Below are 12,137 nucleotides of genomic sequence, written 5' to 3'. Positions count from 1 at the left end.
GGACTAGTAAAGCGCTATATAAATACAGGCCATTTACCATTTAGCAATTATCTTAGATTCTTTGCCTTGCTAGATGTTTGCTTAATCCTTAGCCTACAATCAAATGAATCCTCTCGGAGTTTTCAAGGACTGTAAACACAGATTGCTCTATGTGCCCTAGCTGGGTAAGTGATATGCTAAATATTAAGGTTGAAAGTTTGCTTTCTAATGATGACACTGGGTTATCACATCTCTGTCCACCTGGGCAATTGTTTAATCACACAAGACCTTAAAGGCAAATAGCTGCTTTATCAGTTTTAGTTGACTTTCGGTATTTTTAAAAGGCCAGTACAGACCACCTGGATGATCTGACTGGCGTGTAACTGACAAGCATGTCTGTTCTGAAGGCAGGACTGTGATGCAGTTTTCTGCCTCGCCACTAGAGGGCGCGGCCGTTTTGTGAGTAATGTTTTGACTAGAATGAAGAGTGGTGTTCATGGAGGCAGTGTGAATCACAAGTTATGCTCGGGAGCAGTTTATGTGGGTTCATTGAGAGTGTGCGTCCATAAGACTGGTGAGTTACAGGATACTTCTTATGTAGGAATGATAGCCTGTATGTTTTATTGCTCTGGACATCCTCTGTTTGTACATTTGCTATAAGCTAATTTATCGCTAAGCTAAGCGGGCTAAGCTAAGCTAAGTTCGCCTAGGCCAAACTGAGTTCGGTCTGAGTTGGTGATTTGTTATGTGTATTTACCTTCTTTATTTAGCATCATAAGTGAGTGGGGCACAAGAGTTAAGCGATAGAAAGATGTTTATTTTCTTTGTTGCCAAATATGGATCAGACTAAAAGTACAGGCCGTCAGCCTAGTAGTAAGTCCTATAAGACAAGTATGTGGCTGTAATATGTTATATAGTGATTATTGTTGGCTATATTCGATTGTAATTTGTGTTCTGTTTTCCATTCTGTTTGTAGAACCACACACACACACACATACCCACGCTAAATCTGCTATTAAAGAGCTGAACGATCATCCCCTGTCCTCGTTATTTTCTGGAGGGTCATAGTGGCACTTGACCTGTGCACACCCTGCGATCACCACCGTAGAACTGAACCTCATATCAGAAATCATCACAACAAATTGGTCCTTCGAGCCGGATAGGTGATTACAGAGTGAAGATGGATTATGACCCCCAGAGAGCAGGTGCACGTCCACGGAGGGCTGTGCGACCACCAGGATGGATGACTCAGTATGAAGGCTACACACTGCCACCCACTGCTACATTGGAGCAGCAGCAGACTAGAGAGGGATACGCCAAGATGACGCCCCTCACCCAGACTCCTGGTTCTATTGGAGCTGCAGGACGGACACCAGTGGCATCCAGCATTCCACCGGAGTTCATGAACATTGTGCAGCAACTGCAGGAGGACAACAGGCAACTTCAGCTGATGGTAGGAGACATGAGGAGACAGATGGATCGCAATGTCACCACGTTGGAATCCACCCGCTTACGTTCTGCCCAGCAGCCAGGGGGCTACATTTCAGCTGATGACACTTGGGTCTCCACACCTCTAACCCCACAGCCTTTTCCCCTGAGACCAGAGCAGCACAATACATCCTCCACACAGGATGCAGCTGAAGAATGGCCAGTACCACCACCTCCAGTTTTTCTCCCGAGAGATCATCCTGATCTACCAGAGGTACAGTCTGTTCCACCTCCACCGCTACCAGCCATTGCACAAGAGCTTAGCCAACGGTTACAAGAGCTACAGTTGCAACAACCCTCAGCCACTGAAGCTCCTGACTTCCAGCCTCGTGCACCACAGTCCACCCCCTTATCTTGATCACTAGCTGGACCTAGTTTCGACGCGAACATGCTCCCCCCAGAACCGGTGTTAGCTCCCACTACAGCCATAGCTGTAAAGGAGAAGACCTACAGAGGACCATCGCCCTCCATCCCAGAGTTCACAAAGGGTGATCCCAGGCAGTTTGCTAGATTAAGGCTTGCCCTAGACAATATTCTCCCCTTTGATGCAACCGAGAGGTTCAAATATCAGGTCCTCTGTGACCACCTTAAATTTGAGGAAGCTCTTTTAATTGCTGACTCCTACAGTAACTCACCCCGCCCCTACTCTGACACGATGGCCTCGCTCACTAAACATTATGGTCAGCCGCACCAGCTGTCACTGCAGAGAATAGCAGAGCTTATGGATGAGCCCAGCATCCGCCCGGGTGACACGACTGGATTCAGAAGGTTTGCACTGAGAGTCCGTGCTCTGGTCGGCATGTTAGAGCAACTTGGGGAAGATGGACACATAGAGCTGCAATGCGGGTCCCATGTTGCTAGGCTGACACGAAAGCTACCGCAAGACCTACGTGCTGCTTTCCGCCGCTACCTTTACCCACAGAAAGATGGAATACCATCATTGAGAGACTTTGCAGAGTGGCTGGAGTATGAGCTGGTCATTCAAGAGGGCGGAGATCACACAGAGAAGGTAGAGGAGAGCTCGAGAGACAGGAGCAGCATGAAAAGAGATAAAAGAGCCACCAAAAGGACTACCACCGTGCTGCATGGTGCAACACACAACACTGCCCCTCAAAGGTCCTCAGCCACAACCCCTTCCACTTCAGAGGTCCAAGACAAGCCCACAGCTTATTGTCCATATTGTAATAACACTCTGCACTTCTTAGATCAATGTGTCAACTTCAAGATGCTGACTAAGGAGCAGAAATCAACTTGGATTAAGTCCAACAATCGCTGCTGGCGTTGTGGGCGGCACCACCAGGCCGCTCAGTGTCGACTGAAAGTGCAGTGCAAGACATGCAGGGAAAAACACCTTGAGGCCCTGCATGAAGTGAACCTCAGACCTGCTGCACCCAATCCACCAATGGAACACGTCGCTGAGCTGGGGAGTAAAGCATCTACTGAGGTACTTTATCTAGACCGGCGTGCTGGCTGTAGCCAAGTGCTTCTGAAGATAACCAAAGTGTTGCTGCAGAACGGTGAGCACACCTTGGAGACATTCGCCATATTGGATGATGGATCTGAGAGGACGATCCTTCTCCCTGAGGCCACTCAAAGACTGCAGTTACAGGGCACGGCAGAGAGTCTTACTCTACGTACGGTGAGACAAGGACTGAGAACCTTGCATGGCGCATCAGTGACAGTCAAAGTCTCCCCTGCCAGCCAACCATCCAGAACATTCACCATTGAGAGAGCCTTCACAGCCGATGATCTAGGCTTGGCTGAACATTCATACCCTGTGAAAGCACTTCAACAGAAATATAGACACTTAAGAAGGCTTCCCTTGTTGCCCTTCACAAATGCCCAGCCACTCCTTCTGATCGGTTCTGACTGTCCTCACCTAGTGACGCCCATCAAACCTGTGCGCCTAGGCTCACCTGGAGGACCAGCTGCAGTCAAGACTAGACTCGGTTGGGTACTACAGGGACCAATCCCCTCCCTTAAGCACTCCGCTCAACCGCAACAGTGCCTCTTCCTCTCAACTACCTCTCCTCAATCAGAGCTTCATAGTCAAGTAGAGAGGCTTTGGCAACTCGACACTCTCCCATATCGAAGTGAGAAACTGGTGACACGGTCTCGGAGGGAAGAGCAAGCTATGAAGCTTTTGGAGGCAAAGACAACAAGATTGAATGTCGAGGGAGTGAAGAGATATTCAACTCCCCTTCTGCGTGTCAGTGATATGCCTACACTCCGGGTGCCACCTGAAGCAGTACTCCCCAATCTACGAGGCACGGAGAAGCGCCTCAGTCGAGACCCAGAGAAGGCTAAAGCTTATCAAGCGGAGATGACAAGGTTGATAGCAGCAGGCTATGTCAGAGAAATCAGCGAAGAGGAAATGAGGGCCTCCAAAGAATCATGGTTCATCCCCCACCACATGGTGACACACAACGGAAAGAACCGTGTGGTGTTTAATTGCTCATTCACCTATAGGGATCAGAACCTCAACGGGCTGCTGTTACCAGGCCCGAACCTGGGGGCCTCTCTTCTTGGTGTGCTGCTACGCTTCAGAGAACGCTCCATCGCGGTTAGCAGTGACATCAAGGGGATGTTCCACCAAGTGAGACTACTGCCTGAGGACCGGCCGCTACTACGTTTCATCTGGCGTGATCTGCAAAGAGACACCCATCCCAAGGTGTATGAATGGCAGGTGCTCCCCTTTGGGACAACATGCTCACCATGCTGTGCAATTTATGCACTCCAGCGACACGTCCATGACCACAGTGACCAGGGAGATGACGTACGTGACTCCATTGAGAAGAATTTTTATGTTGACAACTGGTTACAGAGCTTCTCTTCTCCAGATGTGGCCACCGAGGTCGTGGACAAACTACGGTCACTATTATCGGAGGGAGGATTTGAGCTCAGACAGTGGGCCAGCAGCACCCCAGATCTCATCAGCCATCTACCACAGGAGATAAGATCGGAGAGCAGCGTACAGTGGCTGAATCGAACTGATATGGACCCTCAAGAACCTGCTCTAGGTCTGCGCTGGATGTGCTGCTCTGACACTCTCCACTACAAGTCCAGGCAGTTGGAGAGTAATCCTCCTACCATGAGAAACATCTACCGGGTTCTGGCGAGTCAGTATGACCCACTAGGGTTTCTCGTCCCCTTCACAACGAGAGCAAAGGTACTAGTCCAGCAGTTGTGGGACAAAAAGCGTGAGTGGGATGACCCCCTGTTACCAAGTGACCTGCTCTCTGCATGGAACGAATGGGAAGGTGAGCTGTAGCATCTGGACAACATTAGTCTACAACGTTGTTATGTAAGCCCGGAGCTGGACAAATCCGACAGTAGGCGTGAGTTGCACATCTTCTGCGATGCATCTCAACAGGCATATGGAAGTGTTGCCTACCTACGGACGGAAGATGCTGCTGGAAAGGTGGAAGTTGCTTTCCTGACTGCCCGCTCTAGGGTGGCCCCTAAACGGCAGACGTCCATGCCACGTCTGGAACTATGTGCAGCCTTGACTGGAGCTCAACTCGCTAGCCTGCTGACCAAAGAGCTCACCCTACCACTATGCAGAGTGGTGTTATGGACAGACTCCACCACTGTCCTAACATGGATCCAGTCAGAGTCCTGTCATTTCAAGGTGTTCGTGGGAACTCGGATAGCTGAGATCCAGGAACTGACAGACAGCCAGTCTTGGCGTTATGTGACAACATATGAAAATCCGGCAGATGATCTAACTAGGGGTAAGAAGCTACAAGACCTCACTGTGCAGTCCCGGTGGGCATGTGGGCCCCCGTTTCTGCAGCTACATCGAGACCAGTGGCCAGACCACCCAGCCACACCATGTACAGACTTTGCTGAGGAGCAGCGTAAACCAATAACTTGCTTAGCTGTGTCTACTGACTCTATCTCCCTGCCTGATGCACAGCAGTTTACCAGTTTTAGCAAGCTATTGGAAGAAACAGCCAGGTGCCTTCACGGGGCGGCTGGTGACAACCTCACATCAGAGAACTACAAGGAGGCTGAGCTTATTCTGCTGAGAGCTGCTCAGAAAGACAGTTTCCCAGATGAGATCCAGTGCCTGACCACTGGGAAACCAGTTCACTCATCCAGCCGTCTGTTTGGCCTGGCTCCGGAATTTGATGAGTCGCTCCTACTCATACGAGTAGGTGGTCGTCTCAGACGGTGCCATGATTTGGAAGCTGCTGTGATACATCCAGTAGTATTGGACCCTAAACATCCAATCACCAGACTACTCATCCAACAGGCTGACAGTGATTTGAAACACCCAGGAGCAGAGAGATTGTTTGCAGAGTTGAGAAGGAAATACTGGATTCTTCGCGGCCGTGAAGCCGTAAGAAGTGAACAGCGCTCCTGCCCTGAGTGCCAAAAATGGAGAGCCCAACCTGTCAACCCAAAGATGGCAGACCTTCCCCTTGCACGCCTACGATTACATCAGCCAGCCTTCTTCTCAACAGGCATCGACTGCTTTGGGCCAATGCAGGTGAAGGTTGGTCGGAGAAACGAAAAACGCTGGGGCCTGCTCTTCAAATGCTTGACAACTCGTGCCATTCATATTGAGGTGCTGTCTAGCATCAACACCGACTCATTTCTGATGGCATTAAGAAGATTTGTCTCTCGCCGTGGGAAACCAGCTGAGATACTGTGTGACCAGGGAACGAATTTCCGAGGCGGGGATCGGGAGCTCCAGGAAACTTTCAATGCCCTGCATCCCTCTTTACAAGGCAAGTTAGCAGAGCATCAGATCAAGTTTCGATTTAACCCTCCCAGTTCTCCCCACTTTGGAGGATCCTGGGAGCGAGAGATCAGGTCCATAAAGGCAGCTCTGGCCTCCACATTGGGCTCGCAGGTTGTAAAAGAGGAAATCCTCCAAACAGTGCTGATCGAGATCGAGGGAATGCTCAACTCAAAACCTTTGGGGTACGTATCATCAGACGTGGCCGACCCAGACCCCATTACCCCAAATTTGTTGCTGATGGGGCGGCTAGACCCTTCCCTACCCCAAGTGATATACCACGACTCAGAGCTCATTGGACGACGACCATGGAGGACCTGTCAGGTGTTATCCGATCGCTTCTGGACACAGTTCATACGCCACTACCTGCCTACACTGCAGACAAGGTCAAAGTGGCAGAAAGACACTGCTCCGATCCAGGTGGGCACTGTGGTGATGATAGTGGATCCCCAACTTCCCAGAGCATCATGGCCTGTTGGGAAGATCAACAGGGTATTCCCCGGAGCTGATGGTTTAATCCGGTCTGCAGAAGTGAACGTAAAGGACCGTACCTACGTACGCCCAGTGAGCCGCCTTATTCGACTACCTGCAGTACCAGAACAAAATGGACAGTAAACTACATTCTGCAAACTTGCGAGTGCAAGTTTGGGGGCGGCTGTTCTGAAGGCAGGACTGTGATGCAGTTTTCTGCCTCGCCACTAGAGGGCGCGGCCGTTTTGTGAGTAATGTTTTGACTAGAATGAAGAGTGGTGTTCATGGAGGCAGTGTGAATCACAAGTTATGCTCGGGAGCAGTTTATGTGGGTTCATTGAGAGTGTGCGTCCATAAGACTGGTGAGTTACAGGATACTTCTTGTGTAGGAATGATAGCCTGTATGTTTTATTGCTCTGGACATCCTCTGTTTGTACATTTGCTATAAGCTAATTTATCGCTAAACTAAGCGGGCTAAGCTAAGCTAAGTTCGCCTAGGCCAAACTGAGTTCGGTCTGAGTTGGTGATTTGTTATGTGTATTTACCTTCTTTATTTAGCATCATAAGTGAGTGGGGCACAAGAGTTAAGCGATAGAAAGATGTTTATTTTCTTTGTTGCCAAATATGGATCAGACTAAAAGTACAGGCCGTCAGCCTAGTAGTAAGTCCTATAAGACAAGTATGTGGCTGTAATATGTTATATAGTGATTATTGTTGGCTATATTCGATTGTAATTTGTGTTCTGTTTTCCATTCTGTTTGTAGAACCACACACACACACACACATACCCAGGCTAAATCTGCTATTAAAGAGCTGAACGATCATCCCCTGTCCTCGTTTTCTGGAGGGTCATAGTGGCACTTGACCTGTGCACACCCTGCGATCACCACCGTAGAACTGAACCTCATATCAGAAATCATCACAACAATGTCAGAATTATATTAAGGTGCCAGACTGCTTAGGGCTTTGTAAACAATAAGACGGTTTCTGCAATTAATTCTAAAGTTTACTGGAAGTCAGTTTGCAAGAAAGGTGTGTACACCAAGATTATCATACTTGTAAGGTCAGATTTAAATTACACCTGTATTTGCAGGGATGATTTTCCAACACACCCAGTAATGACAAGTAAAATATGAGCCTTTCAACTCAGTTCCCAGTACCTGTCAACATGGAAGGCATCGACAAAGTGTGGTGAGTAAGGTTAACATTAGACTTGGATTTGGGTCAAAACGTATTTTTCATATGTCCCAATTCCCAAATTAAGTTTCCAAACTTTGCAATTCTTAGATATTTACTTTCAAACTGTGTTTCAGTCATTAGCTCTCTTAAAAATTCAAACTGACATATCTATAAAACATTTTGCAGTAAACATTTTGTTTACTGCAAAATGTATGAGGACATTACTCATTGTCCTCTGTTAACAAAGCTAAGTAAGTGTCATGGCCCTGGGTCGGTTCAGCTTCGCCTGGCCCGGCCTGTATCAGCTCCAGCCCCGCCTGGTTCGGCTTCGGCAGCAGCTTCAGCCTCATCCTTCTCCTCATCCTTGCCTGGTTCTGCTGCTGGCACGCCGCCATCCGGTCCGCATCTAGCGCCTCATCATCACCGGCCGTTTTCTAGGCTGCTGGCTGGTTATTATCGCCATCGTGGACGCCCTCCTGAACAGGGTTGTCGCCGCCACTGCCTTCCGCGTGGCCGGCCTCCGGACTTCTGTCGCCACCGCTGCCTTCTTCAAGGCCGTCCCCCTGAACTGTTTCATCCTGGCCTTCTGTGCTATCGGCCCCCGGGCCGGCCACCTGAACTATGCTTTGGACTCTGCTCCCCTTTGAATGTTTGGGACCTTTTGTTTGGGACCTCCGTTTTGGTCCTGGTCCGGACCCTCCGTCCTGGGCCTCCCACCACCCACCCGGGCTGGGTGGTTCGTTTGTGTTTTGGGGCTGTCGGGGGCCAGCCCTTGAGGGCGGGGTACTGTCATGGCCCTGGGTCGGTGACTCAGCGCTTTAAGTTTATTATTATCATTTTCTAGTTTATTCTGATTTTGTATTAGTTCTTTGGGGTTGGTTGTCGTGTTTGTTATCCCTACCTGTGTCTTCCCTCTGTGCTCCGTTCAGGTCCCCGCATTTGTGTTGTAAAATAGTCTGTGTGTTTCCTGCTTTACTTTGTAGGTCTGTGTCTCATTATGTCCATTAGTTCCAGCTGTGTCCCCTCCTGTGTGCCATTTCCTGATTACCTGATGTGTGTATTTATACTGTGTGTCTGCCTGTGCTCCTTGTCGCGTTGTCTGTGTTTCTCTGTGAATTTTCCGTGTACTTAACATTATTCCGTGTTTCTCCGTGTCTCTCTGCTCCTCGCTCCGTGTCCTCCGTGTCCTCCGTGTCCTCCTTTTTGTATTAGTTTTCCCAGTTTAGTTTTTTGTTCAGTTCTGCTCACACCTTGGTTATTGTGCACTGTAAATAAAACCCACTTGCACCTCCGCCACTGTCTGCTTGTGGATCCTCCTTTCTCACCTCCACACGACTGCTGCCCCGGTTGTAACAGTAAGCTTAAATTAAACAGAATAGGAAAGTTGATTACCCCTCGACGTAGGTATTTTATTCTCTTAATGACGATGACAGACAACTACTTTTTCATCTGAAGGTAATAATTAAGCCCATATTAGAGCAGTTGCATTTAAAAGACATGTGCTAGTGTTTTGTCACGTCTCTGAATTCGGAATCGCAAAAAGAGCATTTCAATGTTCAAGTGTTTGAAGTTATGATTCTATGTTTATCTTCTGAAGGTTTTGGAATCCTGGTTTGATGTCTTTTCACTATGGTAATGCTGTGTTTTGAATTTATGGTTACTTTTTCATTTTTATGGACTTTTGGACTTTCAAAGTGGTTTGATGCTCTAGTGTTTGAGTTTATGGTTTGCTTCACTTCTTATTTGAAGTTTGTTATTTCCCATTTATTTAGTTCCCACAGCGTTTCCATATATGTTTCTCCTTCGTTATCATCTTTCTGGCCATGCATTTCTCCTAATTTAATGCGAGTCTTCTTACTGTTTATCATTTGTCTTTTGGTTAGCTGTGTGCTTATTTTGTGGAGAGCAGATTGCTATCTTTAAGGTTTGGAGTTAGAATCTCAATTATGAAACTAAAAATGAAGAAATATATGAACTTGACTGATGATAGACATCTAGGGATGGAGCAGTCAAGACCAGCTTCGTGATGTCCCACAAAAATCACAAAAAAACCCCAACAAAATAAAACAGTTAATCATTCTCTGATGAGGAGTGTTTGGTGGGCTCTGTCGTGTTAATATGCTCTGAGGAAAAAATAATCATTTGAGAATGTGACCCTCTCTATCTAACAAGATGTATTGAGAATATTATTGGGAATTTGGATCTTCAGTTAAAAACAAAGTGGAATATGGTGACTTTTTCTCCATGGCTCTGGATGAGAGCTATAATGGCTGCAACACACTCCAGCTACTCATCTTTTTACATGTACAAAAGAGTTTATTGCCAGCTCCTCTATAATCTTAATGTGTTTAATGAAAGGGACTACATTAGGGAGCGTTTACAGAGCTACCCGAGTATGGAACTTGAGAGCAGAAATTTCACTGTTTTGTGAGAAGAAAGGCAAGGATATTCCAAAGGTCTCAGATGCAGACTGGAAGACCAATCTTGCACTGACAGTTGATGTGACTGAGTGAACTAATGCTATAACTGATGCCAAACTGCAAGGCAATGGACTATTTGCACAGCCTGGTAAACACTTTCATGAGAAGGTTGCACTTTCTTTTAAGAAAAGTTTGTTTTTTTATCCCTGGCTGCTCCAGTCTGCATGCCAAAGTATCCTTGGGCAAGATACTGAACCCCAAGTTGATCTCACTGGAATATGAATGTTAAAGAAAAAACTCTTAGGCATAGGAAAAAGTGCTTGTATGAATGTGTGTGAATGGCTGAAGGAGGTAAGTTGTATAAAGAGCTTTGAGTGCTAAAGTAGAGTAGGAAAGCGTGATATAAAGTCAGTATCACTGCTGGAATTTTATTCTTCTTTCAAAGAGAATTTTCAACAAATATGGAGACATGCTGAGACGAACTTGGTCCTCTTCGGATCTACCTTTATATGTTAACATTTGCATTAGGGAAGTTTAACAAATCTAGATACAGGTCCACTCTCAGGGACTGCTACCTTTCTACTGCTATTTGTGTTTCCACCTCAGACATTGAACCTGACTGTAATCAACTTGATCAAGTCAACAACAAACTAATTAAAAACAAAATGGCAGTAGCAATTTCGTATGAAGTTAAGTCTTTTAAATTGTTCAGAAACGTTTAATTTGCAAATGTTTTAGAGAATGTTGTTCTTGTCAAGCTTGTGTTGTCATGTCTAAGTTGCATTGTGTTTCCTGTTTTATTATGAAAGTCTTGTTTCCATGTTCAGTGTTTAGTTTTGCTTCCCCTGTGGCATCATGTTCATTTGTGTCAGCTGTGTTTTCCCAGGTGTTTCCACTTCCCTCATTACCCTTCTGTGTAATTAAGTCCTCTATCTGTTCAGTGTCGGGTTTTCTGCTCATGTCAAGTCACGTAAGGTCACAGAGTCTTGCTTTCAACTCTTCATGTTCATGCTCATGTCATCTTTACTTTACTTCACGTTCAAGGGTTCACACGCTCCTGTTCAGTTTCCATGTTATGTTCTCGCATCATTGTTTCTCGCCCTAGTTTCATCTTGCTTTGTTTTCTGTTTTTTGTATCAGCCATAATAAAGGCTCACTTTTTGTTTAAACCTCAGTTTATCTCTCCTGTGTCTGTAAATGAATAAGAAGAATAAGAATAACTTTATTTATCCCGAGGGAAATTCCTTTTGCCATGTACATGCTCAAAGCAGCAGGAGAGACAGAGGAACAGATAAATAAGATATACAATAAGAATAGTAGTATACAGTAGTAGGATAGTGCAAGAATGGGTGTGCTTCATAAAAACACTCTGCCTTAACAGTTAGTGTTGTATCATTTAAAAAGAAAAGCTGCCTTGTTTGGGTTTTTACAAAAATCATTTACCACGTCCCAAATAATTTGAGGATAAACTGTAGACATGATTTACTGAGGACCATAAGTACAACTAAGTTTGAGTTAGCTTGTTCAAGAATGCACAATGACTTAGAGACACTTAAATAAATAGGAATTGTTGCAACATGCCGAAGGCCATTATACTTGTAGAATTTATAGAAAAACAATTCCTGCAAACAGACTTTAGTGCAGTGTGTTAGAGCAACACAGCTATGGCTCCTTTCCAAAGAAGCAGTTTCTTTATCACTTAATGGATCGATTTCCGGGCAGTAAGCAGCAACATTTTAATTGTCCTATTTGAATTCCTCTTATTACTTTGGACTTTTTTTTTTTCTTCTTACAGTTTTCACACTGAGGCACAACAAAAGCACAATGCCAGTAGTCTAATTAGTCTTTACTTC

General features: G+C 46.2%; 2 protein-coding genes across 2 annotated transcripts; both read left to right on the top strand.

Moving 5' to 3' along the window:
- Positions 1 to 382: 382 nt before the first annotated feature.
- LOC109203230 (uncharacterized) lies at positions 383 to 4,757 on the top strand. The gene is made up of 2 exons (XM_019362520.2): positions 383 to 553; positions 956 to 4,757. Exon 2 carries the CDS (start codon positions 1,856 to 1,858, stop codon positions 4,736 to 4,738), a length of 2,883 nt encoding a protein of 960 aa, XP_019218065.1. The 5' UTR covers positions 383 to 553; positions 956 to 1,855; the 3' UTR covers positions 4,739 to 4,757.
- LOC106098832 (uncharacterized) lies at positions 4,743 to 7,870 on the top strand. The gene is made up of 2 exons (XM_013276462.3): positions 4,743 to 7,047; positions 7,450 to 7,870. Exon 1 carries the CDS (start codon positions 4,946 to 4,948, stop codon positions 6,827 to 6,829), a length of 1,884 nt encoding a protein of 627 aa, XP_013131916.2. The 5' UTR covers positions 4,743 to 4,945; the 3' UTR covers positions 6,830 to 7,047; positions 7,450 to 7,870.
- Positions 7,871 to 12,137: the final 4,267 nt, after the last annotated feature.

Source organism: Oreochromis niloticus, linkage group LG2, assembly GCF_001858045.2.
Source record: "Oreochromis niloticus isolate F11D_XX linkage group LG2, O_niloticus_UMD_NMBU, whole genome shotgun sequence".
Classification (NCBI taxonomy): Eukaryota; Metazoa; Chordata; class Actinopteri; order Cichliformes; family Cichlidae; genus Oreochromis; species Oreochromis niloticus.
Note: the sequence above shows the minus strand (reverse complement) of the source record. Positions and strands in the feature narration are given on the sequence as shown.